Source organism: Spinacia oleracea, chromosome 4 (genome assembly GCF_020520425.1).
Source record: "Spinacia oleracea cultivar Varoflay chromosome 4, BTI_SOV_V1, whole genome shotgun sequence".
NCBI lineage: Eukaryota > Viridiplantae > Streptophyta > Magnoliopsida > Caryophyllales > Amaranthaceae > Spinacia > Spinacia oleracea.
Window position 1 is genome coordinate 150958324 of NC_079490.1, and position 14935 is coordinate 150973258.

Sequence of the window (14935 nt, forward strand, 5' to 3'; positions counted from 1 at the left end):
ACTGGCGACATACCAAGTGACACAAACCATCCAGTCACCGACCGACGCGTCATTGGACACCCTGCCCAATCCGAGTCGCACCACCCCTCCAACTGCAACGCACTGTCCGACCGAAGTAGTATACCTTGACCCGGACACTTCTTCAAATATCTCACTACTCGCAAAGCTGCTTCCCAATGTGCCTCCTTTGGTGCTTGCATAAATTGAGATAGGACATGTACAGAGTAGGCAACGTCTGGTCGCGTGACAGCCAAATAAACCAGACGTCCGATCAGACGCCTATACTGCTCACCGTCCGACAGGTCTGGCCCGTCTGCCAATGCCAACCTATGATTCTGTTCCATGGGAAAGTCCACAGGCTTTGCTCCCAACAATCCGGCCTCTGAGATGATGTCGAGGGCATATTTTCTCTGACATACATAGAACCCTTGACTACTTCGTGCCACCTCTAACCCAAGGAAGTACTTCAGAGCCCCGAGGTCTTTCATTTTAAAACACTCCTTCAAGTATGCCTTAAAACTCTCAAGCGCAAACTTGTTATTGCCCGCGATAATCATGTCGTCCACATAAATGAGCACACTCAGCTGCAACATACCTTTAGACAGAGTAAAGAGCGAATAATCGGACAGCGACTGTCGAAATCCATAGTGCGTCAATGCCGTCGACAACTTCTGGAACCAACATCTAGGTGCTTGTTTCAACCCATACAACGACTTTCTCATTCGACACACTTTGTCAGAGTGATTCTTCTGGAATCCAGGAGGAATCTTCATATAGATCTCTTCCTCCAAGTCACCGTGCAAGAACGCATTATGGACGTCCATCTGATGCACGTCCCACTGTTTGACAGCTGCGACAGCTAGGAAAGTTCGAACTGTCGCCATCTTCGCGACGGGAGCAAATGTCTCATTATAATCCAACCCTTCCTCCTGATGATTCCCTAAACATACCAATCGAGCCTTCAGTCTCAACAAATTCCCATCCTCATCACGCTTCTCAGTATACACCCATTTACTCCCCAGTGCTTTCTTCCCTTCCGGTAAATTTTCCAACGTCCATGTCCCCTGTTCCTCCAACGCGTCGATTTCAGCGGCCATTGCCTGACGCCACCCCTCATGCTGCATCGCTTGTTTAAAACTCTTAGGAACTTGCCCTTCTTGCAATGCTGCTATATAATGCCTGTGCTTTGACGAAAAACGCTCATAATTAACAAAATATGTGATAGGATAAGGAGTACCTGAGAGTGATGACGCCGTAGGTGTTTTGTCGGAAGTACTATATTTTTCCCGTATTGTATGTATCACACAGTCTTTCAGCTTTGTCGACGGAAACTTCACACGCTTCCCCCTTCCTAACTCCGTATCCTCCACACACTGCCTTGTCTCACTCTCGTCACTACCCGTCGTTTCCTCTACACCTGTCTGTGAGGAGACGACGTCTGAATCCACTCGACTAGGTGTTTCATGTTGTTGTTCCTCCCTCACAGGCGACGACACTCCCCTGTCGTCACCACTGGTCAATGACACCCCCTCATCAGCTCCCGGAAGCGACAACACTCCCTCAGTATCACCTGTAGGCGGCGACACCCCAGCAGTATCACCTGCAGGCGACGACACGGTCTCAGGACCCGTAGTCCCACTCTCATCCAAACTCCAATGGTCAAGCCCCCCATGACCATCATGCACCGGTGGCAACACATCTGATTCATCTACAAAAGGAAACGTCCCTTCATGAAACTTGACATCCCATGAGACGAAGAACTCATGTGTCTCTAGATCATAAAGTTGCCATCCCTTCCTGCCAAATGGATAACCCAAAAACACACATCGGCGACTCCGAGACTCAAACTTATCCCCTTTGCACCGGAGATTATATGCATAACACAGACACCCAAACACTCGGATAGGCACATACGATGGTGGTTTACCAAACAACATCTCATAAGGTGTTTTATTGTCAAGTATCGGGGTAGGTGTACGGTTTATCAAGTAACAGGCGGCCAAAATACATTCCCCCCAAAATTTTATTGGAAGATTTCCTTGAAAACGTAACGCCCTCCCAACATTCAAAATATGTTGGTGTTTTCTCTCGACTCTCCCATTTTGTTGGGGCGTCCCAACACATGACGACTCAAACAGAATCCCATGTTGACGAAAATAATTTTGTAAGCAATTGAATTCAGTACCATTATCACTGCGTACTACCCGAAGGGATCTATTAAACTGACACTTAATCATGGCAACAAAATTAAGAAATGTCGATGCAACTTCCATTTTATTATTCAGTAAATAAATCCACACACCTCTAGAATAATCGTCAACAATGGTAAAAAAATACTTTGCCCCACAAGACGAGGGAGTCTTGTAGGGTCCCCATAAATCAAGATGAACCAATTCAAATGTGCGACTAGCACGACTAACACTAACTGGAAAACTCTCCCTACATTGTCTCGCCCGCGGACATACATCACAAATTGTTTTATTCTTCCTAATCTTATGACTCACATGAGGAAGTAACTGCAACACTTTTTCCGACGGATGCCCCATCCGTTGATGCCACAAGTCGACCACACACTCCACTGCTAGCAAACGAACCTTTGGAGCCCCACGGAAAAAATATAGTCCTTCCTGTCGATCACCTACGCCAATCACCATCCTCGTCGAGCGGTCCTGAAGAACACACATTTTGTTAGTAAATTGAGCAGCACAATGTAATTCGTCACTTAATTGAGTTACAGAAATTAAATTGCAGTTCAATTTAGGCACAAATAGAACATTATCGAGCACGAAACCATCCTCCAAGACCACCGAACCATATTGGTTTGAATTTGCAGGTTGACCGTCCGGCAACACAACCTGTTGATTTCTTGATGTCTTGATATTTCTCAGGATTGAAATATCACCCGTCACATGACGTGATGCCCCACTGTCAACAATCCAACGTAAATCAAGATTACCTTGCAACTTGGTTGAAGGTCGTGACAAGATGTCAACTATTTGCTGGACTTGCTCCTTCGTCACCCCAACAAGCTCATGATTGGTTGTCGTCACTGCACCATGCGATCCGTCTCCACTCGTCACAGTGGTTGTCGCCCCTCCTGTGGCATTGCTCACGGCATTGGCACGAGCGACACCACTGGTCGACGACGCTGCCCCGCGAGCTACTCTGCCTCCTCTAATCGACGTCCTGCCTCCTCGACCAGGCCCTCGTCCACCTCGTTTCTTCTCATCCCACCATTCAGGAAATCCAATCAGCTGATAACAAGTTTCTTCCTCATGACCCTCACGATTGCAATGACCACAAAATCTGCCACTGACATCTCCCGACCTCGACCGAGCCTTAGTCTCGACCTTGAACGCCATGACACTCTCCGGACCTCTCGCAGCCTTGGCGTGCATGGTCTCGGTATTCATAACCGTCTGGTACGCCTCGTCGAGTCCTGGCAACGGCGATCGTGCTAACAGTTATGCACGAATGGCTTCATAGTGATCATCCAGGCCAATTAGGAAATAGTGCAGACGATCTTCATCGTGAATGTCCCCCACCTGCTTCGCTATATTACACGTACAACCCGCACATACACACCTGGGAACTCGTGCATACTGTACGTACTCCTTCCATACCTTCGACAAGCGGCCATAGTACTCCATGACGCCCTCAGACGTGCCCTGCTTGCAACCACTCAGAGCCATCTTAATATGGCAGACCCTGGTGCCCGACACGACGCAGTACCGCGTCCTCAAATGACTCCACAACTCGTGAGCAATATCAAAGTCCTCCAGATTCGAACGCAAACTCTCGTCAATGGTGTTTGTGATCCAAGACACCACCATCGAATTGACCGCAATCCAATGTTTCATCTTCGTCTCGTCCGTAATGGGCTCCTTCACAGACCCATCAAGAAAACCAAATTTGAATTTTGAAATCATCGAGCGACGAACGGCTTTGGCCCATTCATCGTAGTTCGATGCTCCTCTCAGTTTCACAGGGGTGATAACAATACCGGGGCCGTCGCCTGACCCGAGATAGTAGTCTAGGTCGACGGCGGCGGCGATGACCTTTGGTGGTGCCTCCTCATCGGAACTCATGGTGATACTTAAGGAATTGTTAACTCCTAATCTCAATACTCAACAAGCGAAGAAAGTCGCTGTTCTCAATACTCGGCTACACTCTCTCAAATTTCTTGCGGAAAAAAATCTAGGGTTTTTAACCTAGGCTCATGATACCATGTCAAATATTGTGTAATCTCGTATCATTCTCATTAATAACATACGTATATATAGTACAACTCAGTTACCTAAACCCTAGGTACACATTAGGTAACTCACCATAGTTAGGACTCTACAGAATATTCACAGAATAATATCTAATATCTTAACATATCTTAACAACTGTACGAGTCTCCGACTCATCTTGCGGCAAATTAAAACACAATCAAAAGTTCTTGTTGTTTCTTAATTAATCAAATCCAGTAAATAAAAATAGTCGCTAATTTGATAACAAGAAAAGTGATAATACTTACCTCAATGGTAGATGATTATTTATTTCTCGTTCGCTCAGTCGGCTAGGGTTTGGTGCTGATAACGTGTTGTGAATAAAACAGGAGAGATGAGAGAGAAAGTAGGGTTGTCTTCATTATTCCATATAATACTGGGTATATATAGGATACAATAGTTAGGGTTTGACTGAACCCTAGAATATTCCGGAAATACTAATGGGGGTATAATGGGCATCCATATTATATTTCATAACAAAATGTTTATAATATATATATAAAATTTTCCTATTTCAATATTAATATCTCAAGTATCCCTACTTTTAATGAGATCCGGCCCCAAGTAAATAAGAAGCCTTGTGTCAAATTGTCAATATTACAAATAGACCCCTGTAAATTTTTTTATTTTGTCTATTTCACTTAAAGAGTTGCAGTTTCATAGAAAAAGTTGCAGTCCCTTAAAGAGTTGCTATAAGACTCATAACTTTATTTGTACTGCTATTTATAGAAAATAATTCTTTTTTATTAATTTTTTTTAATGTTTTCACTCAATTGGGGGCTTTTTGAACTTGGAGCCTATTATGTGTCCCACTTTGGACATGTATAGGGTCGGCTCTGCGTATTAACGCGTCGTTAGTGCGCCATTAGCACAAATACAAAATTCATGAAGTATCCCTAATTTTATAACTTTATTCACCAAATAACCATGTTGTAAAACTTAATTCGCCAAATATCCTTCACTTAAAAATATCAATTTTGATGTTCAACGACTAGTTTTTAAGTTTAAAACGTTTGTTGTTCTTTGCATATAAATACCTTTGTGTTGCATTGTTTAGGTGATTGAGCAATTGTTGGGGTTAATTTCAGAGCCCCGTAGTGGCGGATATACAATTGCATTATACTTGGGTCGCGCGTTATTTTTACTATTATCATAAATTAAGTTTAATAAAATATCAAATAAATTTAAAACTATTATTTATGCTAAAAATGCAGAGACATTGTTGTGATACCACTAGTGTTAGTATTCAACCTTCCTTTACTTGTATCTTGCTTATTCTATTGTTTTCTAGGACTTTACTAATAGTTTTTTTAGGCTTTAGATATAATTATTATGTATATGTCATTCTAGGGTTCACTATATTTAAATCTAATTCAAAATAAACCTCTACGAGAGATATGGACCAATATCTGTCATCAGAAGTTGTCTTCGCTTAATTACACTACAAGAAAAAAGGGTTATAGCAATGCCTTTTTATGCAACAGTTTTATTGACGTTGCTATATCATAGCTATTGCAACATTTAAAAAACTATTAATTTGAGTAGACATTGACTTTAGAAAAACGTTGCCATAAAAACACTATGACAACAATTGTATATTATAATTATTTTATTGCAACAGTTTTAAATTTTTAATATTTTGATAGGATATAGCAACTGTTTTTTTGTCAAACATCTAAAAAAAAGGAAGTATTTTATTGTCCATCGATTTGGAAATCCTTCCATCACTAGTAGAAAAATATTGATTTGCGGCTACACGCTAGCGCCGTTTATTTGATAACGCCTCCAATTAAACGACAAAGAATTAATTGGCGGCGTTATAACACCATTAATCCATGGTGATTATTAATGAGCGGCGTTTAATGATATTTACGCCGCCAACTAATAAAGTAACCCTTGCCTTTCCTTTCCTATCCTTCAGTTGTCTTCTTCATGCCCGTTTTTGAGTGTCTGTATCCTTCTCCCTTCTCCCTTCTTCTTTCATTCTTCTTCACCACCAAGTATCTCCTCTTTAATAGATTTTGGGACAGATCTCCACCACCGTCGTCTCACTAAAGGGTACAGATCGACTCATCTCGACTGCGAATCACAAAACTCTTCACACTCGTCTATGATGTACTGAAATTATGTGAAAATCAGAGAAACTATCTAAAATCGTCGATTCACGGGGTTGGTTCAAGTTTTCGGGTGACTGACACCATTGTGTCAAGTTCTCCGGCCGCCGGGCTTAGTCTAGGTAAGTTTCGCTCCTACTCCTTCAGTCATTTCTCCTTCTTGCCGTTTTTTCTATTCAATTACGTTATTCTATCTCTTTCATCTTTCGATTTACATGAATTATTTCTGAATTATTGGATTATTTTTCTTTGTAATTATGTGTTTTAATTTCTAGGGTTTGTGTAATTTTCATTGTTCTTTTGGCATTTGGACGAAATTGTGGTAATTATAGAACTAGTTGTCTTTAAAATTCATCTAATTTCGTAATTGCTTTTGTGAAATTTGTTTTTTCCCCCTTGTGAATTTTGTGGTATTGCTAATTTGGGTTGATAATCATAATAGCCAGTATGAGAAAGAGGGAGAGAGAAAACCCATGTTTGATTTGTGGCCATTACCACTAATCCAATCAAATTCAGGTTCATTGAAGCAATTCATCCCCATGAAATCATTAAACTCATCTCCAGTCAAGAATAAAGAGGCATGATGTATTGATGCGTCCCCATTGATCACATCCCCACTCAAAAATCAACAAGTGGTATCTAACTATCAACTAATCTGATTGAATTTTTTAGTAACTATCTTCTATTTTATTAACGAATTAGTTAATTAATTATTGGAGTAATTCAATGACATGTAAATTTCGAAGAACAATGAATGTTTCGCTAGGAACCATACCACTTACCTTCTTAATAGAAGTTCCAGCAGCGGCGAATCTGGAGGATGTGGGAGTTCAAACGGTCATTACAGAGTACACGAACTGGTGTTATTTATGGGTATGATTGGTTTTTTGATAATTCAAGTATAATTTCTTTCATAATAACCCTCTTTTTAATTGAAAGTTTTGCTTTATAGTTATAATGCTTGCGTGCGAATTGGACTGATGGGTTGTTTGAATTAGGGTGTTCTTGATCAATTGGGTGTAAAATTCAAGTGTATTTTCATCGAAAAATAGCCCCCCTTTTTTTTATTGAAGTTTTTTTTTTTTTTAGTTGTAATTGCTTCAAATTTACTTGATGGGCTGTTACCAACAGTTAACCTTTCTAGACCGGCTAGTCGATGATGGCGGTAGCACTGGCCGATAGGACATTTCTGGAAGCAACACCGGCCCAGAACAACAGCTAGCTGATTCTGGAAGCAATACCAATTGCCGAATAAGTGCTGAATTTCCATAACCATCAATTGCCGATTAAATAGCTGCTGAATTGCTACGGTAACAGCGGTGACACCAAAACACCGACACCAAAGCTAAGATTTCTTTCTCCTTATTTATGCGATTAAGATGTTTTAATTCAATGCTCATACATGATTAAAATTACCCGATTAATTGCCGACTGCACTTTCCGCAAGATTCTCGTTATGATGTCTGTGTGTATTTTCTTTGTGACATAGCTTTAATTATAATTTTAATTACTCCATAGCCAACCTGCCATTAGTGTGCAGCTGTGCACCAGTAGGCATTTAGTTTGAGCAAGCTAATTAATGGCCCTTTGCCAGGCGAAATTAATAAGTGCCTAATAAGTTTATGATTTTACAAGTTAAAATGGTGCACATTGTGTGTTTGCTAAAGCACAATTGTTATGTTTTTAACATGTTCCATCGAGTCTTCAAAGTCTAAGTCATAATCTCTCTGTCATACTGTAAGTGTTAATAAGACGGATTTATTGATTTCTGGGTTAATTGCCGACTGAAATGACCTGGTTCATTCCCGACTGTATTATTACCGGCTAAGATTACCTGACTTATTGCCGATTGTTTTGTTACCAGGGTAGTCTGAAACTACCTGGTTTATGTAAAGTTGATGTTAAAGAAAAAGTTTAAGCAACGAATTATTAACAAATGATTAATTATTATCTAATTTGCTACCGGCCTGATTAGAAAGTCCATAACTCATAGTCTGATAGTCACATTATACCCTCTAATTCGTTCTTGGCTCTGTCTGTAAAGTACTTGTTGTGATGATGTGTGTGCATAAATTGTCACAAATAAGCAAGGAATTATTAGCAAGCGGTTAGTTATATCTTTTGGAAATCCTACGGTAATGCCGCATACAGACATTCTTATCTGCTACCAATATAAGTTTCGCAAGCCGGGCGAACATCTCTTAATTTTCTATCTGCTAGTTTCAACTTGTTGTCAGCCAACCTCATGCCGTTTGACAGTGATACCAGCTAGTTCATTGTCGGCTATTTTGTTTAATTAATTAATTAATTAATTAATGATTTGTATCAATCCCAATGGCTGGTAATTGGTATGCCCCTTCATATGGTTGGTAAATGATTCTAGCACAAATGATTCGCATTGTTTGGCAATTTACACTTTGATGGTATGAACTTTGTTGATATATGGCCTAGTAATTCTCGTTTGGGACAAGTGTTTTAATTGTTCCGGCCTAGTAATTCACTAATTCTTTACCGGCCATATATCTGACTTTGAATAAGGGTAATTTTGGGCCATTTGGCAAAGAAGTGGAGTTCTTCTTTTGTTAGAAGGTTAGGATGGTGAACTAGGGATTAATTTACTGGTTGGATTTTTAAATTGAAATATGACTATGAGAGTGTTTATGCTCACAACCTGGATAAACTAAGGATTGGTTGGTGGCTTGGTCTGTTTGATTTGTAGATTAAAAGCTTGTATAATTTGATGTCAGCTTATACAGTATATGTTAGGTTATGATACATATGACATTTACATAAATCATGCGGAAACAACCATTAACCCAGGAAACATATTATTTACACATAATCATTTAGCATAGTTTAGATGCATACTCTTTGTTGCGTGCCTTCCCTAGCTGCGCCCGAACCGAACAAGAACAAGTCTTTTAGGACTCCAAGTGTCGTCCCTCCGTAGAAAGTCCACAGCACGTCCGGATCCGCCTTAAGATTGACCAACTAGAATCGCCCTTAAGGTACTCAGAAAATTCGGCACTTTTGGGGCAAGATGGGTTTTAATTTTCTCTCAAAAAACTCACTTTTGAATACTTTGAAACTTGTATATAAATTATGACCCCTAGGTCTTTATTTATAGAGTTATGGAAAAGGAATCGTAATCCTAGTAGGATGCGAATTAATTGGAATTAGAATTCTACATGAATTCTACTTAATCAATTTATCCAATAGGAATAGACATTTAATCATACACTGACTCTTGCAGATTCAGGAATCTCGCATGAGCTCAAACTCACACACACACGGCAGCCACAAGGGCTTCCCACGCATGCGAGCAGCAGCCCACGCAGCGCGGCCCACGCATGCGCGGCCTTGTGCGCGCTGGGCTGTGGCGTGCGTGCTTGCTGGGCGATGGCCTGGCTTCGTGCTGGGCCTTCGTCCGGCAGGCCTCGTCCGATGCTAATTCGTACGATACGCTTCCGATTAAATTTCCATTTCCGGAATCTATTTCCGATACGAACAATATTTACGTTTCCGGCAATATTTCCGATTCTGGTAATATTTCCATTTCCAACAATATTTTCCGATACGTACCATGTTTCCGTTTCCGGCAACATCTACGACTTGGATAATATTCATATTTCCGATACGATCCATATTTCCGTTTCCGGCAATATCATCGTTTCCGGAGTATTCATTTCTTGCCTGTGACGATCTTAGCTCCCACTGAAACCAAGATCCGTCGGTTCCGAATATTCATAGATGGAGTATTTAATGCCATTAAATACTTGATCCGTTTACGTACTATTTGTGTGACCCTACGGGTTCAGTCAAGAGTAAGCTGTGGATTAATATCATTAATTCCACTTGAACTGAAGCGGCCTCTAGCTAGGCATTCAGCTCACTTGATCTCACTGAATTATTAACTTGTTAATTAATACTGAACCGCATTTATTAGACTTAACATAGAATGCATACTTGGACCAAGGGCATTATTTCCTTCAGTCTCCCACTTGTCCTTAGGGACAAGTGTGCATTTCCTAATTCCTTTGTCGCTCGATGCTTGCTCTTGAACATAAGGTAAGAGTTGTCATCCTTATTATGTCCAGAGGTGTTCCTCGGTTTCAGAGTTCAACTGATCAAATAAACAGATAATCATAGCCTATGATTCATCCGAGCACGGCCATGCATTTCACAGTTTCTAGCTCTCCGAGTGGCCTTGTACAACTTTTAAGCATCTCATCCCGATTTATGGGAGGACAATCCCAATCTTGCGATCTTGAGATTAGACTTCGTTTGATAGGTGATTACCTGAGCGTTGCCTTTATAGCCTCCTTTTACGGTGCGACGGTTGGTCAACGTCAAAGCAACCAGTTCTCAAACAAGTAATCTCAAATCACTCAGGTATTGAGGATTTAGTGTCTAATAATTTAATGAAATTTACTTATGACAGACTTTCATCTCTTACAGTAAAGTTTCATAGGTCTTGTCCGATACTAGTCTTCCCAAAGTAAGTATCTATGCAAATGATTATGACATTGCCATGTCCACATAGTTCAAGAAACAGAACTACTAGTCATCTTGCATTCTAATCGTCTAACGTTTTCTATGCGTCCAATTTTATAGAAAACTCCGACTAGGGACCATTTTCAACCTTTGACATTCAAGTTCACTTGATAGACATTTCTTAGTCACAGGACTGGTCCTGACAGTCTATCTTGAATATATCGTCAAGTTGAAGGGACTCATCATTTAATAAACCACAAATTAAATGGAAAAATGAATTCCTTTCATTTATTGTGAATGATTAACCAATAATGTTTTACAAAGATTTAAACTCTAAAACTTTAAAACATTAAACAGAGACATCAAAGCCATTCTCCAATATGCTTGATTCCCATAGCTGCAGTGTGCGAGTTGTGCTTCGCTTGCGGCAGAGGTTTAGTTAATGGATCTGATATGTTGTCATCAGTTCCAATTTTGCTTATCTCGACTTCTTTTCTTTCAACGAACTCTCGTAGAAGGTGAAATCTACGAAGTACATGCTTGACTCTCTGGTGGTGTCTAGGCTCTTTTGCCTGTGCAATAGCTCCGTTATTATCACAATACAGGGCTATTGGTCCTTTAATGGAGGGGACTACACCAAGTTCTCCTATGAACTTCCTTAGCCATATAGCTTCCTTTGCTGCTTCATGTGCAGCAATGTACTCCGCTTCAGTTGTAGAATCCGCAATGGTGCTTTGCTTAGCACTTTTCCAGCTTACTGCTCCTCCGTTGAGGCAGAAGACAAACCCAGACTGTGATCTGAAATCATCTTTGTCGGTTTGGAAACTTGCGTCCGTATAGCCTTTAACAATTAATTCATCATCTCCACCATAGACCAGGAAGTCATCTTTGTGCCTTTTCAGGTACTTCAGAATATTCTTGGCAGCAGTCCAATGCGCCTCTCCTGGGTCTGACTGGTATCTGCTCGTAGCACTGAGTGCGTACGCAACATCCGGGCGTGTACATATCATAGCATACATTATTGAACCAATCAATGATGCATATGGAATCCCATTCATTCGTCTACGCTCATCAAGTGTTTTTGGGCACTGAGTCTTGCTTAGAGTCATTCCATGAGACATGGGTAGGTAGCCTCGCTTGGAGTCCGCCATCTTGAACCTATCAAGCACCTTATTGATATAAGTGCTTTGACTAAGTCCAATCATCTTTTTAGATCTATCTCTGTAAATCTTGATGCCCAATATGTACTGTGCTTCTCCTAGATCCTTCATCGAAAAACATTTCCCAAGCCAAATCTTGACAGAGTTCAACATAGGAATGTCATTTCCGATAAGCAATATGTCGTCGACATATAATACTAGGAAAGCAATTTTGCTCCCACTGACCTTCTTGTATACACAAGATTCGTCCGCGTTCTTGATGAAACCAAAGTCACTGACTGCTTCATCAAAACGTATATTCCAGCTCCTGGATGCCTGCTTCAATCCGTAGATTGACTTCTTTAGCTTGCATACCTTTTTAGCATTCTTTGGATCCTCAAAACCTTCAGGCTGTGTCATAAACACAGTTTCTGTTAAAACGCCGTTTAAGAAAGCAGTTTTGACATCCATCTGCCATATTTCGTAATCGTAATATGCAGCGATTGCTAATATTATTCGAATAGACTTTAGCATTGCAACTGGTGAAAAGGTTTCATCGTAATCCACACCGTGGACTTGCCTGTAACCTTTCGCAACCAATCTAGCTTTGAAAACTTCAAGTTTCCCATCCTTGTCCTTTTTCAGTTTGAAAACCCATTTGCTTCCAATGGCTTGGTAGCCATCTGGCAAATCGACCAAATCCCATACTTGGTTTTCAGACATGGAGTCTAATTCAGATTGCATGGCTTCTTGCCACTGCTTGGAGCTAGGGCTCGTCATAGCTTGCTTGTAAGTCGCAGGTTCATCACTTTCAAGTAATAGAACGTCATAGCTCTCGTTCGTCAAAATACCTAAGTACCTTTCCGGTTGAGATCTATATCTTTGCGATCTACGCGGGGTAACATTTCTAGATTGACCATGATTCTCACCAGATTCTTCTAAAGATCTCTGAGTTTCATCCTGAATGTCATCTTGAGCATTCTCTAGAGTTTGTTGTTCGACTCGAATTTCTTCGAGGTCTACTTTTCTCCCACTTGTCATTTTGGAAATGTGATCTTTCTCCAAAAAGACACCATCTCGAGCAACAAACACTTTGTTCTCAGATGTATTGTAGAAGTAATACCCCTTTGTTTCCTTTGGATAGCCCACAAGGATACATTTGTCAGATTTTGGATGAAGTTTGTCTGAAATTAATCGTTTGACGTATACTTCACATCCCCAAATCTTAAGAAAAGACACATTTGGAGGCTTTCCAAACCATAATTCGTATGGAGTCTTTTCGACAGCTTTAGACGGAGCTCTATTTATAGTGAGTGCAGCTGTATTTAGTGCATGTCCCCAAAATTCTAATGGAAGTTCGGCCTGACCCATCATTGACCTGACCATGTCTAGCAAGGTTCTGTTCCTCCGTTCTGACACACCGTTCCATTGTGGTGTTCCAGGAGGAGTCAATTCTGATAGAATTCCACATTCTTTCAGATGGTCATCAAATTCATAGCTCAGATATTCACCGCCTCTATCAGATCGCAGTGCCTTGATCTTCTTGCCTAATTGATTCTCTACTTCACTCTGAAATTCCTTGAATTTGTCAAAGGATTCAGACTTATGCTTCATTAGGTAGACATAACCATACCTACTGAAGTCATCAGTGAAAGTGATAAAGTAGCTGAAACCACCTCTAGCATTTGTACTCATTGGTCCACATACATCTGTATGGATTAAACCCAATAGTTCATTTGCTCTTTCTCCAACTTTAGAGAAAGGTTGCTTTGTCATTTTGCCAAGTAAACATGATTCGCATTTACCATAATCCTCTAAGTCAAATGGTTCTAGAATTCCTTCCCTTTGAAGTCTTTCTAAGCGTTTCAAGTTTATATGGCCTAATCGACAATGCCACAGATAGGTGAGATCTGAATCATCCTTTTTGGCCTTTTTGGTATTTATGTTATATACTTGTTTGTCGTGATCTAATAAATAAAGTCCATTGACTAATCTAGCAGATCCATAAAACATCTCTTTAAAATAAAACGAACAACTATTGTCTTTTATTATAAAGGAAAATCCCTTAGCATCTAAGCAAGAAACTGAAATGATGTTTTTAGTAAGACTTGGAACATGGAAACATTCTTCCAGTTCCAAAACTAGCCCGGAGGGCAACGACAAATAGTAAGTTCCTACGGCTAATGCAGCAATCCGTGCTCCATTTCCCACTCGTAGGTCGACTTCTCCCTTGCTTAACTTTCTACTTCTTCTTAGTCCCTGTGGATTGGAACATAAGTGTGAGCCACAACCTGTATCTAATACCCAAGAAGTTGAATTAGCAAGTATACAGTCTATAACGAAAATACCTGAAGATGGAACGACTGTTCCGTTCTTCTGATCTTCCTTTAGCTTTGGACATTCTCTTTTGTAATGGCCTATTCCATCACAATAAAGACAGCTTGATGTGGACTTGTCCTGCTTTGATTTAGCATTGCCCTTGGACTTTCCACCTTTCTTGAATGGTCTCTTTCTAGCCTTGAGTAAATCTTTGGCTTCACAGTCCAGTACTATTTCAGCCTTTCTGACAAGGTGAATAAATTCTGCAACTGTTTCTTCTCTTGGTTCACTTAGGTATTGTTGCTTGAAGCGACCAAACCCACTGTGTAGTGAATTGAGCAAGACAGAGACTGCCATCCTTTCGCTTATTGGTGTTCCTAGTAGACTTAGGCGATCAAAATATGAACACATAAGATCCACATGGAACCTCAGTGGGACGCCTACCCTCTGTTTAGTGCGAAGGAGCTGAACATGTGTTTCTTGGACCTCCATCCTATAACACCTGTTGGGAGAACTAACCTTTAGCCCAGACATTGATTCAATCAACTCATGGACGTTCAGGTCCCTGTCCTCCGTACTTCCACGACAGATATCC

The 14935-nt window shown here is 40.6% G+C and overlaps 1 protein-coding gene across 1 annotated transcript; it reads right to left on the minus strand.

Moving 5' to 3' along the window:
- Positions 1 to 2255: 2255 nt before the first annotated feature.
- Positions 2256 to 4346, minus strand: LOC130459340 (uncharacterized). The gene is made up of 2 exons (XM_056826658.1): positions 2957 to 4346; positions 2256 to 2669 (listed from the first exon to the last, which is right to left on the minus strand). The coding sequence occupies exons 1-2, from the start codon at positions 3411 to 3413 to the stop codon at positions 2635 to 2637; spliced, it is 492 nt and encodes a 163-aa protein (XP_056682636.1). The 5' UTR covers positions 3414 to 4346; the 3' UTR covers positions 2256 to 2634.
- Positions 4347 to 14935: the final 10589 nt, after the last annotated feature.

Excerpts from the sequence above, each read along its gene's own strand:
- LOC130459340 (XM_056826658.1), bottom strand. The coding sequence starts at position 3,413 with ATGAATACCGAGACCATGCACGCCAAGGCTGCGAGAGGTCCGGAGAGT. Across the intron at positions 2,670-2,956 it reads ACCTTCAACCAAGTTGCAAG|GACCGCTCGACGAGGATGGT; the intron begins GTAATCTTGATT and ends TGTGTTCTTCAG.